Source organism: Egretta garzetta, unplaced genomic scaffold (assembly GCF_000687185.1).
Source record: "Egretta garzetta isolate BGI_Z169 unplaced genomic scaffold, ASM68718v1 scaffold732, whole genome shotgun sequence".
NCBI lineage: Eukaryota > Metazoa > Chordata > Aves > Pelecaniformes > Ardeidae > Egretta > Egretta garzetta.
In genome coordinates, this window is record NW_009259029.1 from 619,532 (window position 1) to 638,709 (window position 19,178).

The 19,178-nt window shown below is 43.0% G+C and overlaps 1 protein-coding gene across 5 annotated transcripts in view; it reads left to right on the forward strand.

The window, feature by feature from the left end:
- HDAC4 (histone deacetylase 4) overlaps positions 1–19,178 on the forward strand; it is a 245,483-nt gene that overhangs the window by 70,796 nt on the left and 155,509 nt on the right. For all 5 annotated transcript variants that reach the window (XM_035890270.1, XM_035890273.1, XM_035890272.1 and 2 more), the window contains exon 2: positions 2,880–2,951. In XM_035890270.1, coding sequence (XP_035746163.1) covers positions 2,880–2,951 — 72 coding nt within the window. The remainder of the gene's footprint in view (positions 1–2,879; positions 2,952–19,178) is intronic.

A 19,178-nucleotide genomic window follows, 5' to 3' on the forward strand; every position in this document is an offset into this window, starting at 1 on the left:
GGGTCTGAGAGAGCTTAGCCCTCAGGAGGAGGCAAGCAATGTGCCAGCTTGCATGTTTACATCTTATTTCAACCTTTTTTTAGGTCAGCTTAGGAGAGGTGCCTTATACAAATATCTCCCCATAAACTACCTTTTTTTCTTTTTTTTTAACAAGTAGATTTTTTTTTTAACCACTCAATACAGCAAATACAGAATCTCAGTCTTACATAGTTCAGTTTCACTTCCAGTGTTTAAGGCATCAGTGCTTTAAAAGATGTTCTTAAATGTTCTTCTTTGACTAGTCTATTACTCATTTTGAAACAAAGATTGAAGAGTGTTTTTTTTTTTGATTAGTTGAAATAGATAAGTACTTTATTTCTAAGAACTTAAAAAAAAAAAAAAAGTCTTAAAAATTCCTGCTAACCAACACTTTTGTTAGTGATCCCTGATGCACCAGTGAGAATGAAAATACACAACAGTGAGGGAGGGAGTCCATGGACAACAAAATAAAAAGCCTGTATCACTTTGGTTGGCTTCAAAGAGAGTTGCCTGCTTCGTGCAGGTGCCCGTCTGTGGTGGCTATCCAGGTGACCCTCCCGAAATTGCTGTTGCTGTGGACTCACACTAGGAATAGGTGGGCTCTTGTCAGTTGGTCCCTGCCAGCAGCTTTGTATCTACTGCTGGAGGTGCAGGTTTAATACTTCACTTGTTCAAAACTGCTGGGTTTAGCATGAGAAAGGGCACTTTTGCTCCAACAGCCTCACTGCAAATGGGTGTTCTCGACAAAGTTGACGGATTTGTCTCTCAGAGCACCTGGGCTGCTGGTACAGGGCTCTGTTTTGTAGATGGGTCCTTCTCTGAAGGTACATCTTCATCTGAAATAGCTCAGTGGAGAAGCCAAAACTACTCAGCTCCCCAGGAAAATGCAGGGGCTGCTGGGGCTGCTCTTTCCTCTCCCTGCTGTGTGCTCCCTTTTCCTGGATCCTGTCTCTGGCTGAGCCGCAGTGTGTGCCTGAGCGGGTAGGCAAGCCGTGCCGGCTGGCCACTGAGGCGGCTGCTGCTTTGTTGCTAGGAGAGCCCAGCAGAGTGTTATATATATACACATACACATGTTTTATATATATATATATATTTTTTTTTTTTTGATTCCAGGCACAGAAGAAACAAAATAGGAATAGAAGATGGGACAATAAGGAAAAGAAACCAGTGCTTTAAAGCTGCACAAGCTGAAGAGATTGAGTTTTGGGAACTGCTCGTGGTCCCTGAGCAACACTGGCATGTTCAGCAAAGGCTTCAGCAGCAAGTATAGTTGCAGTTCACCAATGAATTAAAAAGTAAGAGTGAGGGCTGAGATAACAAGTGCCTGTCTTGCAGGAAAAACAAGGCTGTAAAACCTGACATTTTAATAACCAGGAGGATCATATTTTTTTGCTATCCATTTACAGGGAGAAACTGATGGCTGAATATTATTTAAAATAGCGATGTTCCGCTCTACCCCTTCAACCCCATTGCCTACTCATTTATTGCCATTTGCTGCTGCTTGAGCAGGTGAAGCTCAGCTGGCCAAGTGCCATCCCACTGATGCTGTATGTTGGCCACTCTGGTACAGCAAGCCCAGCCACTCTCTTGGCTCTAGAAGTAACAAACCAAAAGCCAAAAAAAATATGATGTGAATAATCTATATTACTTGTTTGAGAAGGAGAGCTCAGCATGGTTATAGTTCAATCTATTGACATATTGCCTGAGGCTGCACTGATCCTTGTGTGTGCTCACTGGAGGGAAACCCATGCAAGTGATGGAGGAGACCCAACTATGCTTTCTCTCCAGAAATCTGGAATGGACATAATAGGGAGAAGAAAAAAAAGTGTGTTGACTTTTTTTTTTTTAAATTTTGTATGTTTTTTAGCATTCCACTGCCATCTTAACATTTTTATAATACTGTCCTTTGCTTTGACTGAGAGAGATGGGGTAGCTTCTTTGATGTCTTCAAGACAGGGTTTGGCTTGATCATATCTGTGCTACAGCACAGAGTGCAGAAAGGCATTAGAGAAGAACAAGTGAGACAGAACTGGCAAAGGTGGAGATATTGACAGTGAAATAAATGGGTCTGAGATAAGTTTTCTGTATTTAAGTATAATCTAAGTACTGAGTACGTAATTTCACTTTTTTTGCTGCAACTTTTATTGGGGGGGCAGATGGGAGGGGAATGGGTGACTAGAAAATCTGGTCTGGCAGTCTACAGCAGGAGGTATTGTGTTCTTCTGTTTTAACTCTACCTGAATGCAAGATACAATCTTTGATATTTTAAATAGAGAACTGCTTCAGCAAGATGGATTTGTGCATATCATTTACAAAGTATGTTTTTAATGCCTTTCTGAAATCCAAACTTATGCAAAATGGGGCTTGTTATGCATGTCTATGCATTTTAATGTCCTGCAGTGATTTGTCAGTTTTCCTTAACATCTCCCTGGCATATTACAGCCATTCTTCAACTTCGCTTCACAGGGCTGCGTTTGTGTCTTAACTCACTCAGTTCTCCAAGCAAGGAATGAATTGCAATCTAGTTGTTGTATGGTAAGGCTTATAAGCTAATGTGCCTATTTTCTTGGACTGGGATCAGTACCAGTTGTGGATTTACAGACTGGGAAAACCTGAGTGCAATTCAGGCTACAGTATCTTTTATTTATGCTTTAGTGTAAGCCGTTGTTACGCAGCTGTCCTGTTACTGTTCTTGTTTCTATTGATTTGTGCTACTTGTGTGTTTCTGTTTTACATTGATAATTGGTTAGTGATTTTTTTTTTCTCCTGCTTCGAATGTCTAAAATAGCTCAGCTAACCAAAGAGTTGATGTGATTTTTTTTTCTTTTTTTTTTTTTTTTTTTTTCCTTTTCTCTTTCCAGATGGGCTTTCTGGCAGAGACCAGCCAGTAGAGCTGTTGAATCCACCTAGAGTGAACCACATGCCTAGCTCTGGTAAGAAGAAACTTTTATTAAATGTTGTTCCTATTCTGGGAATGAAGTAAAATGTTCTGCAGCTCTATCTTGCAAGTGGGAGAGCAGAATGCAAATGTAAAATGCTGGAACAAAGTCTGTTAGAACTTGCACACACACACACTTTCCCAGGCTGGGCTAGTGGGATTTGGGAGTGGAGGGAGGACAGAGCACAGCAGCCTTGGGAGTCTTAAATAGCTCAGTGCTCACCCTTGGCAGGGGGCTAAGGAGAGCCTAACCTGCTTGGGGCTGCTTGTTTTTCCTTAGAAAGGAGAGGACAGCAGAACAAAAGCAGCACCTTAGAGTCTTTTCACAGCTTAAAAGGAGCACTGCAAAGTAGGCTTTTGAGTTGCTGCTCCTATTAAGGAGAACTCCCCTTTGTGTTGAAATGAGGAGCCAAACACAGGATGATCAAAGCGTATCACGCTGGGCTATTTTCTTTTCTTCCCTCTTCTAATGATCTCAGGATCATTACGGTATCTCTTGGGTCTTGTCCTTCTGGTATGAAGCAAGTACAGCAGGCACAGTGTTCATCCTGGAGACTGTCTGTTCCTTGCGGAGCTGAGAGAGATCTTCTGACTCACAACTGCAGCACTTCAAGTGATGGAAACCAAAGTTTTGGTCACAATACATGAAATGCTATGGAAAGCAATCTGTGGCTGTCTTTTGCGTTTTCCCCCTTTTCTCTTCCAAAAGTGTTTTGTTTCCAGGTGCAAACAGAGAGAGATATTTATACTAGGGATGATAGAATATATGAAGTGTTACCTACTTTCTAGGTAGGAGCTTGAGTTTTCCAAAACCCCGACTTTCCCTTCTCTGCTGCCTTCCAAAAATGCCTTTAGGTCTTTTTTGTATTAAGGAGGAGATCTCGCAGAAGATCTAATCGCTCCTGGTAATGCAAGTTGGAAAAATGTAAACTAAGCTTATTCAAAACAACTTCAATAGATTGGGGGGGGAAGGGCTGTGACCTAACCTAGATTTTTGTGGACTTAAATGCATATGTGGGGAAGGAAACTTTTAAGGAGGTAGAGCTATTGTGTTGGAAAAAAAGGAAGAGATCCTCATTTACCAGGTATGAGTGTTTGGCTTCAGATTCTGAGAAATCTGTCTTCCCTCCATGTGCTCCAAAACTTGTCCATCAGGTAAGGGAGGTTGTATTTTCCTAACCCTGAGAGAAATTCTTATTTTAAGACTACCGTGGTAACGCAGGCCAACTTAGAGGTTTTACTTGCCGTTTCATATCCATGTGCTAGATTGAATTTTGTGGCTCTGCACAAGAGGAGTCTCAGTCCTCTCTTATGTTGGTAGATCAATGGCCAGTATTGTGAACATTGTGGGTTTTAGTCTTTTACTCTCTTTTTTGAATTGATTGTTGTTTGTTAGGTCAAATGTTCCTTTTGAGATATTTCAGGACAAAGGGTGATGCTGGTTAACAACTTGGGTAACCTGATGGTAGAGTCCAGTGTGCTCTGACTATTTTTCCACAGATGAAAGGAGGCTTTTTTAAGGTGTTATGGACTCATACAGGATTTATGGAATTCTTACTGTTTGGACTCCATTTTGAGTATTTTTAATAGCTCGCCTGTTTGCCTACTGAAAAAATAAACAGCTAGCTGTCACTGGGCAGCTGTGCTCATGCTAAGCAGACGGTATGTGAGATAGGCAGCGATGTCTCTTTGTTGAATGACTTCTGCCAGCATTTGAGCCATGGGAATTCCTGTCTTGTGCTGGAAAACTCGGGCTGGTTGTGCGTGTAATGGGCAAAGGGTAGAACTGACTGGGAATGAAAATGTGACCTTATGCAAGAAGCAGCATTGGCTCTGGACAGTGGTCACCCAGGTACTTTTCACTCGAGACCCTAATGCTTGTTCAGTTTCTGCTAAATGTTGGAGAAATCTTTTCAGCCCTGCAGTGTGTACACAGGCTGGAAATGTCTATCTTGCATTTTGATTTGCAGAATGGTAATTAAAATTGGAAGCACAGTGTTTGGCAAAAAGCAAAAAGGTGTTATGGCATGTTTGTAAATGCAAGGAAATATCATTGATTTTGGAAGTGGCTCATCAGCTGGCTTTCAAATGTGGTGCCTGCCTATACCTATGTATCCTGATGGGTTTTTAAAATTGCTGTTAAAAGTTGCAGTCAGTTTGAGGGAGTTACCCACTTGAGCAAACCGTTGTTGTGTCTGGTTATTATCATTATTATCTTTAGGAGTTTGTTGCAGATCCTTCTGAGACAAGAAAGGAGAAGTAATACCAAGTATTGCTCTGGAAAAACAAGTTATCTGTGGGTTTGTGGGGTGTTGTTCCAAGTCTCAGGTATGGCTGAAATAATGGTGTTGAAAAACAGCTTAAGGAAAAAAATTGCTTAATTGTGTCCTGGAATATTCCACTGAAAACCTTGTGCCATTCTGGTTATGGTAAAATGACTGATTTCTAGCCCTCGTGATGAACAAACTTGAGCGGATGATGAGCCTTTATCCCCAGAACTACATTTCTGTTTAAGATAAAATCATTGCGGCATACTTGTAGGAAACCAAAATGTTTTCTCTTTGCCACGAACCAAGTAAAGAAGTGTGATCCTTATTAGTTCTCTGATATAAAGGGGTGAGAAAGGGATGTGCAATACCCAGGTCCTAAACATGCTCTGTTCTGTGGAAGCACCTCAAGTACAAAATCAAAATGCTTAAAGCATTTTTATGAAACTGTTCTAGGAATGAATTGGGTTGAGTAGAATGAAGTTCAGTCATCGGCAAGGTGTGTTTTTTAGGAAAATGACTTCTCTCTCTGCTTTTTGCATAAATCAAGGATTAATTTGAGGAAAGGAAACATTTTCTCTTTTCAAAAATGTATCACGTATAATTGGTGCTTCTGAATTTTAGTTGCTTGTAAAAGTAAAACAAGACAAAACCCCCACAACTCACATCTTGCACAAGAATATAATAATCTGTACGATAATGCTGCTTTCTCTTTTTCTGGCTTCAGAATATTACTGCATCTTTGGCCTGGGGGAGGAAGGGGCAAGTTGCTTTTCATTAATTTTTACTTGCTGAATCCAGAGAACTTAAGAGCAAGGACTACACTAATTATTTTTAGTTAATGTTACATGGAAAATCTCATGATGATTAAGGAGCCAAGTTTAGCAGGAGAGAAAGCTTCTCAGATATGTGGACACAAAGGTAGCCACTGCCTGGTTTTGATGGGTGGTAGCAGATTGCTTGCAGGAAGGTGAAGGAATTGTCCTGCAAGTTAACATACTGGTTTTAAGTATTTTTTGTGTTTTTCGTGTTTTACAGTATCCTTCTCCTTTTCAGCAGTCCACTTAGCTGCAGTCTGCCTAAGGGGACTGATTCATATATAAGGAGGGAGGGACAGAACTCTCTTGTCCTTTACTTTTTCTTCCTATGCTTTTAAATTAAGCAATGCCATGCCTTTTCCGTAGTGTGAAGCTGGGGGGCCAGTCTTAAAGACCTCAATTGTGTACGTACTTAGATATATGTTGTAGATAATTCTCTTAAAAAACATAACTTCTGTACTGTTGGTACCATCCTTGAGGTTTGTCAAATTGATCTTCATTAAGCATACTTTGTAGGATGAATTTTCTTTCTTTATAAAAAGTGCATAAGTAGTACTGTGTTTACAGTACTTCAGATAACTACCTCCTGTAAGTCTTCAGTTTTTTGTGTTAGTATAAACTTTGTAGTTGCTAATTTTCTTACAGTACAATCTTAGGCAATTTATTTAGTATTAGAAATGTGAAAACAGCTTGATATCTGTGATATAGAAGTAAAATGCTAGAATTAAAGCAGGTGGAAACTAGTCCTTTTTAAACTTAAAAGCTTTAAGTAATACAACTGCAAACTGGGATGAGCTGTCTCAGCCCATGTTTCCCCAATATGCTGGTCATGGCCTAATGTGAAGTTCTGGGCATATCTGTGTACAGTACAATTACTGAATTAGGAAAGAAATTCCCCTTCCCGTAGGATTTCCGTTGGCTTTTCAGGGATGTGTTCCCAAGTTGTGATAAAAATAATAGTGAAATCATATAACTTATTGCTGTGGTTGAGTGCAGCTGACAAATAGTTTGAATTGGGACATATCCATTGCAGAATACAGATGTATGGAGAGGTTGAGGAATAGATGCTGGGCTTCTTGCCCCTAAGGTGAAGACCTCTCTCTGACTGCTGTTGTGGATCAGCTGGAAAGCTGCTGCATGCCTTCCTGAGGTTGCTCTCCATCTGTCATCTGCAAACCACTGGTGGTCTGTGAGGCCATCGTGCACGTTAGAGAAGTGATCAGTGGTCGTTTTCTGATGAGTTTTTGAGGGTTCATAGTAGTCTTCTGTGAAACATTAGGAATTAGTGGGTGAAACAAAGCATGGAGGGTGGCTGCTGCTGAGCATTTTCTGTAAGAGCAACAGGGGTTTGACTGGGGGTGTCCTAGTGGTGGCAATGAGCAGACCGTATCTTTGCATTAGGCTGCCTGAAATGGCTCTTTCACACGTGGCTGCCCTCCTGCTCTCCATCCAGGCTACTGCCGCTGGCTACACTGACCTTCTGCAGCTGCATGTACTGCGATGCTGTGGCTCAGCCGTCAGGGTGGCTCTTCCAGCATGGTACTGGGGCTCTTCTGGATCTGACACTGGCAAGAGCAAGGACAGCACAGCAGGGGCAGCCACAGGATTATATATGAGATTTCAGCTCCCTGATTTTTCTTCTTCTAGGATCTAATTATCTGGTCTCACTTCCACATTCATCTGAAAAAAAAAAATGCTGATGTATGTATGAATAAATGGATTGCAAGAGCCTCTAGACTAATATTGTTACATGATTTTACAGGCTTTTGAAATCAGAGATTAATCCCCGTCTCTAAGAGGAAGGAGTGGTAGTCCAGTTGGTCTAACAGAGCTGAATGCCATGCCTTTGTTAATTTATCCCTTCAAAGGAAGGGGATGCCCTCTCACTGCACCGTGTTTTCGGATACTTGCCTGCTTTCTATAGTCTGTCTACTTCAAAAGGTCCTTCAGAAAGGTACCAAATCAGCGTGGCGCAGTGGGGCTTTGAAGCAGGTTCAGATTGCTGGCCGGTCAGCTAGGATTTGGGGCTCCCGACAGGCTCACGCCTCCACAGACAGGAGCCTGTTCATCCTTGTTCACACTGGGATGTGTTAGTACGGGAACGGTGTATGGTTTTATTGTGCCCCAGAAGTGTAGCTCACACGCAGAAAGGCTAGTCCTTTAATGTTAAAAATACCCTGATCTATCCTCCGTGGAGTCTGGGGGGGGAGGGTGTGAGGGGAGAGACAGAGGGGAAACCCACGCATAAAACCAAATTATCATTAAAAGTGAGTTCTTGAGAAACCATTTCAATGTCACAACCATACACTAAGCAGATTAGATCGTTGTTTGCTCATTGTCCTATTGGTAGCTTATTTAAAAGCTGCAGCTATTTTTGTCAGGCTTAGTGTATTCATTTAGCGACCATTTAGATGCTCTGGCATAAAATAGTGGAGAAACTGCAGGTTAGTGTAGCTTAGAGCCTTGATAGTTAAATCAAGTTAATCTATTATTTACTGCAACAGGTATTATTTCCAACTCGAAGCTAGATGTACAAAATGTAGCTCATGCAATGACAATGACAGAAGTGTTTTACCAGCTAGAGGTACTACTAAAGCTCACCTTCATAACCCGTTGCTCAGCAAGGAGAGCCTTGCGTAACACTTCAGCCAGCTCCCAGATTTCCGCAGATGATTTGCTATATTGTTGTGCTCTTATAAAAAGCCCTTTGCAGCACACCCAGAATGTGGTCAGCAAATTTGGGATTATTTATGCAGGACAGGGGAGGGAATTGCCACACCTAGAGACTCTAGGCAGCTACCTGCAGAGTAGCAGGGAAGTTCAAGCTTCAGGACCTCTTTGCCGGACCCAAACTCATGCTTTTTCAGTCACAGTCATCACATAATTTAGTGACTCTCTAACTCTCCATCAGCACATGCCCGTTGCAGGGTTGCGTGCATGTGTAGGGATGTATGCAAGAGGGATGAGCTTTTTGGCCAGCCTGGTGAGGCACCATCCCTTGCCTGAACTTCAGCATCAGTGTGCTGCAAGGAATTAAACCACTTCTCTTGCCAAGTTGGGTTTGCTGGAGCAGGGACCACCTTGACACCTGCCCAGAACATGGTCTGTGGATATCATGATCCTGTGGGCTGGGAAGGGCAGGAGCCTGCAGCTCCTAAACTTTTTGTTGTGTTTTGTCTCAGAAAAAATATTTAGCTGTCACCTCCTTTCTTACCCATAAGGACACGGTTAATAAATGGAGGAGGTGGGATGAATTATTAATGACTTGTTCCTCTTTTAAACACTGAAAACAGCACTTAAATTCTTAAGCACTTGAATACAAAGCTGTTTTCTTAGATGAAAGGTAACTGGCAGGAAAGTTTGCTTTACTGCAAGAACCAACTTGCTATTTTTCCTTTATTCTTCCCTCACCTTGTTTAGTTCCTTCACACTGATCAACTATAGATTTCATTGGATTTGTTTAGTCCTGACTGTTCACAGAGTGTTATTTTCAAAATAATTCTTCTCCCTAGTTCCCTACCAAAAGAAAGGTTGTTTCGTGCTTTTGCTTTTATATAAAAGCAGGTGATGGAGGGAAGAGCATGATGGTATTTACACTAAACTTTCTGACTTCTTAGGGAAGGAGGAGATGGCATGATACGAGCAGACACTTAAAGGCTCCCTCGAATTGTTAATCAGTAATCTGTTCCCATTGCCTCTGGCTCTTCTAAAAATAACAGTAGCATGTGATGAATAAAAAGTGGTAAATATTTCGTGGAAATTTGATCATGGATTGAGGTATTTCTTGGTAAGAAAATTCTGCATGTCTCAGATGCGATCTTTCGGTGACAGTGCCGTGTCCTGTTCGCCATGTGTGTTTCCACTCTGGGTGTTTTGGCTGGATTTGCAACCCTGAAGAGGTAATCAAGATTAAGTCTTGGTTGGTTTTTTTTTTTAATTTTGTTTTATTTTTAATTCCCTTGCTTTTTCAAGGTAACACTTGTCCAGTGGCTGGAGTGGTCTGACACATCCTGTACTCAACTCCTCTTTTCCATCAGCTTCTCCTGATGCCTGCTAGGTGGATGTGTGTGTGAGCTGGAGTACAAGGGTGGAGGAGTTGCTGAGGACTGTTTTAGCAGCATGTTTGCTTTGGTCTGTATTCCCTCTTTATTGGTGTGCTCTGTACTGCGGAGGTCCCCAGAGTGCTTTATGCCAAAATTAACTTGGGGTAGTTTATTGCTAGAGGGGAAATAGATGCCATAGGTCTGTGCTTAGCAGCCACCTGCGTTCCCAGGGTTTTAGGAATTCCTCTTCTGGCATGAGATGTATTTATCAAGATCCTAGAGGCTCTTCCCCAGTGTATATTGATTTTCAGGGCTATATTTGGCTCTGCTTTGTCTTTGGGCAGTGGAGGGAATATCAGGTGAATGGCTTGTGCAATGATGCCTAAAATATTGTAGCAGTCTCCAGAAGCTGACCTGGAAAATTGCTGTTGGCTGATTAAATAGACCTTTCCTCTCCCTTTTCATTGTTCTCCACCCCCTTCCCCCCAAAAACCAGCTCCAACCCCCAAAATTATTTTGGGCTGAGTCAGCATTCACCAAGTATATAAATAAAAATTGTAACCAAGCTACTTCAAGCCAAAAAGCCCTAGTAATGCTGATGCGCCAAGTTAGTGCAAGAGTGCTGCCAATGTGTAATGGTTTAACTTTGTTTTGACTTCCTAAGTGTGTAGGCCTTGAAAGATGGGATGTTGCCTTCAACAAATAGGGTCTTTTGAGAGCTGGATTGCACGTGAGCACTTCAGCTTTACTGACGTGGTTTCCTTGTGAGTGCCCGTGCTTGCCTTAGTCACAGGCTCTCCAGACCTCTCGAAGAGGACCATGCAGGGATATCCTCTTCCACCCTCACCTAATTCTTCTCACCACCAAGCAAATGTGAAATCAGCATTTTCTGTGCCTTGGATGCAGTAGTAAGCTCATTCACACTAAAGCCATCTTGTTTATGTTTTAGGTTGGTGCTGCCTTGGTATTTGACCCTTGAATGGTTTGATTTGAGGTCTACCTTAAGCTGGTGTCTCCTTTAACTTGAAACAAGTGCTTATGATTAAATATCTGCTCCTTTGGCTTAACTAATGTCTTGTGATTTAAACCACTCAATTGTTACTACTTTTCCATCTGTTTTTCATTCAAGAAATTGTGTCATATTGGATGATTCATTCATATTTGATTAGAGATTTCATTATAAGCTAGTCTTAAGTTTTTACGATCTAATAAAAGGCTTTGGAATCATTGACTGTAATTGTAATATACAGAATAAATGTGCTGCACATTTTAATGATACTTTGCTAGGTGTTTTTTAAGCTGTTAGAGTTCTTGCTAGTGAATTGTGTAAGGTGAATTTGTTTAAAAGTTTCTAACAAAATTCAACAACTGACCTTTTCCATTGGAGGGAGGAACTCTTCACAAGCTATTGTAGTAGTTCTCCAGGTTGAACTGAAGACCAAACCATGGGTGAAATTTAGATCAAAACTTGCTTTCCTTAACCTGTTTGTAGTCCTGCGTGTAGACAGTCATGCCGTAATGATATTAATGAAGGTCTTGAAGATCCTGAGTTGTCAGGGTATCATGTGCATTGGTTAAGTGACGTATGGAAGGCTTTTATTTTCACTAAGGAGAGTGATCTGCCACCTGTATGCATCTTGTTTCTAGATCAAATAAATGAATACAATCTTTTTCCAATTTCTTCTAAAAATTGATTAAGCTGTTACAATAGGGTATTTAAAAAAAAGTATTGGGGGACTTACTTTATGCTTTAGTTTTTGCTATTCCAAAACTGTCTTAAGTGCTTAAATATTTTTTCAGTTGTATGTAATAAGAGCTTATTTTTGTGCTTTAATTATTTTGGGAAATTGTTTTATTAGAAAAATATCAGACCCAAGTTGTTATCTGCTATACTTTTCTTAACGTTTGATGCCTGTATAATGTATTGGAAAAGGATATATAATGCAAAACTAGTCAAAGCAAGCCTATCTACTTGATAATGTGCCTGTGAAGAAGCATATCCACGTTCTGACTGAACGATTTCCATTAAATTTTGCTGGGTAGACTGAATTCCTCCAGTTGGGGAAAGAAAAATCTGTCATGAATGAAATTAGCAGTTTTGGTTTGTTCATATGTTTGGGGGGGACGACGATGGTGGCGGCAGGGACGGACAGACTCAAAAAATTTTGAAGGTGAGTGAACACAGTATGAACACAGGTGCAGCCTCACTTGTTCTGAGTGGGACAATCGCTTCCCTAGTCCTGCTGGCCACACTATTTCTGATACAGGCCAGGATGCTATCATCCTTCTTGGCCACCTGGGCATGCTGCTGGCTAATATTCAGCCAGCTGTCAACCACCACCCCCAGGTCCTTTTCTGCCAGGCAGCTTTCCAGCCACTCACCCCCAAGCCTGTAGCGTTGCACGGGGTTGTTGTGACCCAAGTGCAGGACCCAGCACTTGGCCTTGTTGAATCTCATACAACTGGCTGCAGCCCATTGACCCAGCCTGTCCAGACCCCTCTGTACAGCCTTTCTACCCTCAAGCAGATCAACACTCCCACCCAACTTGGTGCTGTCTGCAAACTTGACAAGGGCGTGGTTGATCTCCTTGTCCAGATCATTGATAAAGCTATTAAACAGAACTGGCCCCAACACTGAGCCCTGGGGAACACCACTTGTGACCGGCCTCCAAGAGGATTTAACTCCATTCACCACAACTCTTTGGGCCTGGCCACCCAGCAAACTGTATGCCTGTCTAAGCCATGAGCAGAGACAGTTTCTGCAGAAGAATGCTATGGAAAATGGTGTCAAAGGCTTTACTGAAGTCTAGGTAGACAACATCCACAGCCTTTCCCTTGTCCATTAAGTGGGTCGTAGAAGGAGATCAGGTTAATCAAGCAGGACCTGCCTTTCACAAACCCATGTTGACTGGGCCTGATCTTCTGGTTATCCTGGATGTGCTGCATGGTGGCACTCAAGATGATCAGATCCATGACCTTCCCTGGCCCTGAGGTCAGACTGACAGGCCTGTAGTTCCCCAGATCCTCCTTCTGGCCCTTCTTGTAAATGGGTGTCACATTTGCCAACCTGCAGTCATCTGGGACCTCCCCTGTTAGCCAGGACTGCTGATAAATGATGGAAAGTGGCTTGGTGAACACTTCTGCCAGCTCCTTCAGTACTCTTGGGTGGATCCCATCCGGCCCCATGGTATTGTGTGTGTCTCAGTGGTGTAGCAGGTCACTAACCATTTCCTCTTGGAATATGTGGGCTTTGTTCTGCTCCCCGTCCCTGTCTTCTGGCTCAGGGGGCTGGGTACCTGAAGAACAGTTGACCTTACTAATAAAGTCTGAGGCAAAGAAGGCATTAAGTACCTCAGCCTTGTCCTCGGCCTTTGTCACTATGGTTCCCTCTGCATCCAGTAAATGATGGAGATTCTCCTTAGCCCTCCTTTTCTCGCTAATATATTTACAGAGACATTTTTTTACTACCTTCCACAGAATTGGCCAATTTAAGTTCTAGTTGGGCTTTGGACCTTCTAATTTTCTGCCTGCATAACCTCCCAACATCCTTGTAGTCCTCCTGAGTTGCCTGCCCCTTCTTCCAAACATCATAAACTCTCCTTTTTCTCCTGTGTTCCAGCCAAAGCTCTCTGTTCAGCCAGGCCTGTGTTCTTCCCTGCTGGCTCATCTTTTGGCACATGAGGATGGCCTGCTCCTGTGCCTTTAAGATTTCCTACTTGAAGAATGTCCAGCCTTCCTGGACTCCTTTGTCCTTCAGGATGCCTCCCAAGGGACTCTGTCAACTAGGCTCCTAAACAGGCCAAAGTCTTCCCTCTGCAAGTCCAAGGTAGCACTTCTGCTACCCCCTTCCTTACCTTTCCAAGAATCAAAAACTTCATCATTTCATGATTACTGTGTCCAAGACAGCCTCCAGCCATCACATCACCCACCAGTCCTCTGTTCACGAACAACGGGTCCAGCTGAGGGTCCTCCCTAGTTGGCTTACTCACCAGCTGTGTCAGGAGGTCATCCTCCACACACTCCAGGAACCTCCTAGACTGTTTCCACTGTATTGTATTTCTGGAAGACAGTCTGGGAAGTTGAAGTCCCTTATGAGAACAAGGGCTAGTGATTTTGAGGCTTCTCCCAGAAACAGAATATTTCTGCCTCTTCATCCTGGTTCGTGGTCTATAACAGACTCCCACCATGATACATGCCTTGTTGGCCTTTCTCCTGACTCTTACCCATAAGCATTTGACCTTATTGTTACCATCATTAAGTTCTAGACAATCAAAACATTCCCTAGCGTACAGGGCTACCCCACCACCTCTCCTTCCTTGCCTGTCCCTTCTGAAGAGTTTATAGTCATCCATTGTAGCGCTCCAGTTGTGTGAGTTGTCCCACCATGTTTTCATGTCACAGTTTTCTTGTTGCACAATGGCTTTCAACTTCTCCTGTTTGTTGCCCATGCTGCATTGGTGTAGGTGCACTTCAGTTGGGTTATCGATCCTGTCATCGGAGGAGAAGCCCTAATGCCTGCGTGACCATTATCAGGTACTTCAGTGGTTTCTAACACATCCATACCCCTTGCGTCTTTGCTGCTGCATAGATCTCCATCCTGTACCTCCACTGAGATGGCAGATGGAAGGACCTTGCTAGCACACTGTCCCTCAGTGATGGCATGCGGCCCCCAGGCAGCAAAAAACCCCCCCTCTAGCGAGCCTGGCTTTATTCCTTTCCCCCTTCAAATGTAGTTTAAAGCTCTTTTGATGAGTCCGCAATGTTGCCAAAAGCTTTCATTGAAATCTTATATTGGAGGATTAATTTAAAATGGCTTTTTTGACTCTATTAGGGTAACTAGACAAACACCTTCAGCAATCTTGCTTTCAGGTGACTCTTGGAGCCAGGTTATGGCTTTACAGCAAGTGTTTCACCAGGATCCTGAGATGGTAGCTGTGGGAGGAGTCAACTGAGTAGGGCAGGGAGCTAATGATGGTGCAAGTATTTGGTCATGAAGGTAAATGAATGTTGTTGAGAGAAACTGGATGATCTGTGTCTGACACAAGCTTCTTATCTGGGAGTGGGCAAATGGCATACAGGAGTCTTTCCTTGCACATCAGGCTAGAGACCAGGCCTGGTCTTCAGACATGCCAGTGGTCACAGGGATGGAGAGGGGTTTCCAGCTGAGGCACAGATTTTAGGAGGTAGGATGGTATGGTTTTCACTAGTAAAGATGAATTTGGAGATGTAGCCCCATAAGCTGCAACGTGGAAGGGTTCTCTGCAGTCATCTAGGCTTTTGTACTGCTTAGTAATAAAAGGTCAATTCAGAATTGCAAACAAGCACATCCTATCCACAGGAAATATAAATACACAGGTGATTGCAAATGCAAGCCGAACCCTTGCAAACCGGGCTTTGGAAACGGGTGGGCTTTGTGAGGTTCCCTTGCATAACAGCAGCTTTGAGGTGTGGCCCATAATCTCCACATCACAACTAGGCTTGTTTGAATGGCGCTTTGTGGCATGTGCGTTGGAAAAGGCATTCAGGTCTTTTTCTGAAGGAACATGACGGTTCCTCACCTGACTTAGAAGATACCTGTGATTCATCCCAGCAGCTCATTGCTCTGGAATGAATGCTCTGTGTCTGCTGCCAACTTACTCTCTGACTTTTGGTAAACCAGTTGGCTTTTCTTCCCTGTCTGCCACTAAAATCATGTGTGTTGTAGTGGTCACCTGCATAGCACCTGCAGCAGATAGTAGGAAATTGAAATGAGTTTGTTAAAAATCAGGTTCTAGTCATGTCCAGGTGATAGCCTGATCCCTTGATGACCCCAACATAGAGGAGGTGTTAGCAGATGTCTGTGCTTTCTGTCCATGAAAACTCAATATCCTGATTGGAAGCGTGAAGCTTAAATTGTTGGTTGTCTGAGAAAATAAGTTATTCCTTATTACGTCTCATAGTAGAATCAGGGTTTCAATGTAGTAAATATAAGGGCATTTCCCTTGCTTTTTTGCAGGCTTTTGCTTTAACATAATACAGATTCTGGTAAACTTATATTGACTAATCCCTTGCATGCTTGTATTTATATGCACCTATGCAGTGTTCCTATTAAGCAAATAATTAATTGTGAGAGTAAATGAGTTCGGTGGAGGAAAAAAGAATTTACAGGAAATAATCTGCTTTCTGAAATGTTGGAAATACCAGAAAGCGGGAGAATGACAAGAACTGGGGAAAAAAAACCAAAAAAAACCAACAAACTTACATGGAGATGAAAGCTACAACGGCATTTGGATGATGTGTAGAATATCCTCAATGCAAAATCAGCACCATGAGAGATTTAAATGGGGAAAAGTTGAAATGGTGGAGGTGAAGGAGAAGTGGCAGCAGTTTCCTGTGTTTCAGTGTGTTGTTTTGTTGCGGTTTTTTTTCCTTTTAATACAGGCTGCCTGAATTCATTGTTCTTGTACTTTCTTTGAACTTGGAACATTTTGGCCAGACTTCTCCTGATAGTCACTATGCTTAATTGAAACAGCCGTAACCTTGTGGCTGTTCATGTGGAGGCCCTTGGGAGACCTGAGAAAAATACTGTGCTCATACCTTATTTTGGCAACTTGGTAAGAGGCTAATGCTTTGCATCTCATGACTGATTAATCGTAACTAAACGCAGCTGGTGCCATCCGAAATTCATTCTAGTGCCCCGGGTCAACCGCTGGTAGCTAGCATTTACTTTTTGTTGAGTTTCCAATAAGCTGCCCTATTTATAGCTCACTGCACGGAGAACACAATGTCACTTGGGTTGAGATAAGGGTCAGGGATGGAGAAGTGTTATCCTGCTTGTGCATGGTGTCCGCAAGGTGGGGTCTGGGTTTGCTCCCTCTCACCACAAAATGCAGTGTAGCCCCTGCCAGTTGTGAAGCTTTCTTGGGCATGTGTGAGCATTGCCTTTGGGGAAGGGGAGGTGGGTAGGGAGATCCATGCAGTGTGCTTTCTCAACAACAAAGGGGACCTGGGTGCTCCAGATGAGAGAACATCTGGATGGCACAGGTGTTGAGGGGTGCATCGGGGAGCACTGTACAGCAACATTTGACCAGAGGAGACTCTGCTGTGACTGAGCAGCTCTGGGTCAGTGTGTTTCAGCCTGTCCTGACCTGGCTGCCTGCACCCATGGACAGGCTTCTCCTGGCCATTGCTGAGGGCTCAGTCCAGGTCTAGAGGCAGCTCCACAGCAAAGGGCTGCTGACCCCAGACTGTGACTTGTCCCAGCATAAGCCTTACCTGGAGCTGCTTATGCTCTATCTGTCCTGTTGCACCCTGTTCTGGTTCCCTGCTGTGCAAGTCCAGAGCCCTGATGTTCCCCTGCCACAAGTGTGGATGTATGCATACAGGTCTCTGGGGCCCACAGCAGCGACACTTGGTCGCCTCCTCTTGTGCAGGCAATGTCTGTTCGGTCCCAAGAGCTTAGTCTTGGGCATTGGAAATTAGAAGAGCAGACGTCCCTCGTGCATGCTGCTCTTCAGTGCACTTGAGGCTTTTCAAGGAAACACATGAAAGCCAAGCGTACAAGTTGATCATCCTTTGCTCTCTGTATTGATATTTGTAAGATAAATATTTGAGATTTTTTTTTTTTTTATTTTGTTGTGCAGTTGCAAAGAAAACATTCCGGTCATGAATGATGTTCGTGTTCCCTTTTGACCTTGTTAAGCCACGAGAGCTGGAAGTGAAGGCACTGTTTTTTATTCTATATTGTGTGCTATTGTCATAATTTTTAAAGCTCATAATTTTTAAAGTGGTGCTTTTCTTGCACTCCTTAGGAATACAGAGAAGAATGACTGAATTGTAATAGAGACCCGCGGAAATTTAGATGCGAAATCGTTAGCACAGGTATCATTATGGCCCCTTTTTAATTTGCAAGGTATTGTTTACTGGGAGGAAAGAAGATGAGGGCAGAGCAGAACCCTTTCAAATGTCATGCTGGTATTGCAGGGCTTTCAGGACGCAGGAGTGTGGAAGTGAGGTAGTGCTTTCGTCTTGTTCCGAGCAGAGATCTCTTTTTTTTTTTTAGGAGGAGACAGTATAATGTCATCACATAACACAACTTTGTTTCACCAGGTCTGGTATCACAGTGAACAAATTATTGCTTCTGCTAACCTCTAAGTGTCAGACAGAGTTGAAGGCATTTGCCCGGAGAGTGTTGAGACTCCAATGCCCAAGATACAGATCTGGCCAGCCAGCAGGTGGGGCTTTATTCTTCCATTTCTGAAATTGTTCTCTGATGAGCAGTGGGTTTTTCTGTTTGTGTTTTGTTAGTGATAGGTAGTCATTTGAGGTCTCGGGATCAGCAATAGGTTTGTGAAGGTGTTTTGTGATGCATGGAGAGGGAAAAGCGAGCAAAACTAATTCTTGCTTTTCTGACAGTAAACCCAAGAGCTGATGTGCTTTTCATTTGAAGTTCCTTGAGACGGTATTAGACCTGCCCCATCTGTCTCAGCCTGGGTTAGATGATGAAGGATTTTGCTTAACCAAGCAGTAAAGTTCTGCTGATAAAACCTATCTCGGAGAGCGACAGTAATTCCCTTCATACAATATGCTTATAGCACTCGAACATGTTACCTTCTCCAATGCAGCCTGTCTCAGTCCTGGGGTCCAGAAGCATGTTAATTTGAAACCTCCAAATATTCAAAAAAGAGCACGATTAAACAAGTGGCAGATATCTAAAAGCATCAGTGAAACGTTGCCTTCTCAATGGGATTGTATGTGCTTGTGTACCTGCACTGAAACACAGCCCAAGCTGGAAGTGCTTCCTACCTCTGAATACACAAGAATAAAAAAGCTACTTCAGGAATCCTGCTCTAAACTACATTAACTTGCTTAAAATATTTATTTGAGCAGCCTTTATTTACTGTATTTTTAAGTGAAAGTATCATTATAGACTCTGAACAGGACTGGCCATGCTGCACAGTGGCAGGCCTGGGGGATTCCCAAGCAGGAGCCAGGGGTGCGGAGCTGGGGAGGAACACCCAGCTCTGTCCCTGAAACTCAAACACATCATGGTGTTAAGGTTTCACTCCACTGGAAGTGTGTATATGAGGGCATTTAACCTCACAACTCATTTTTT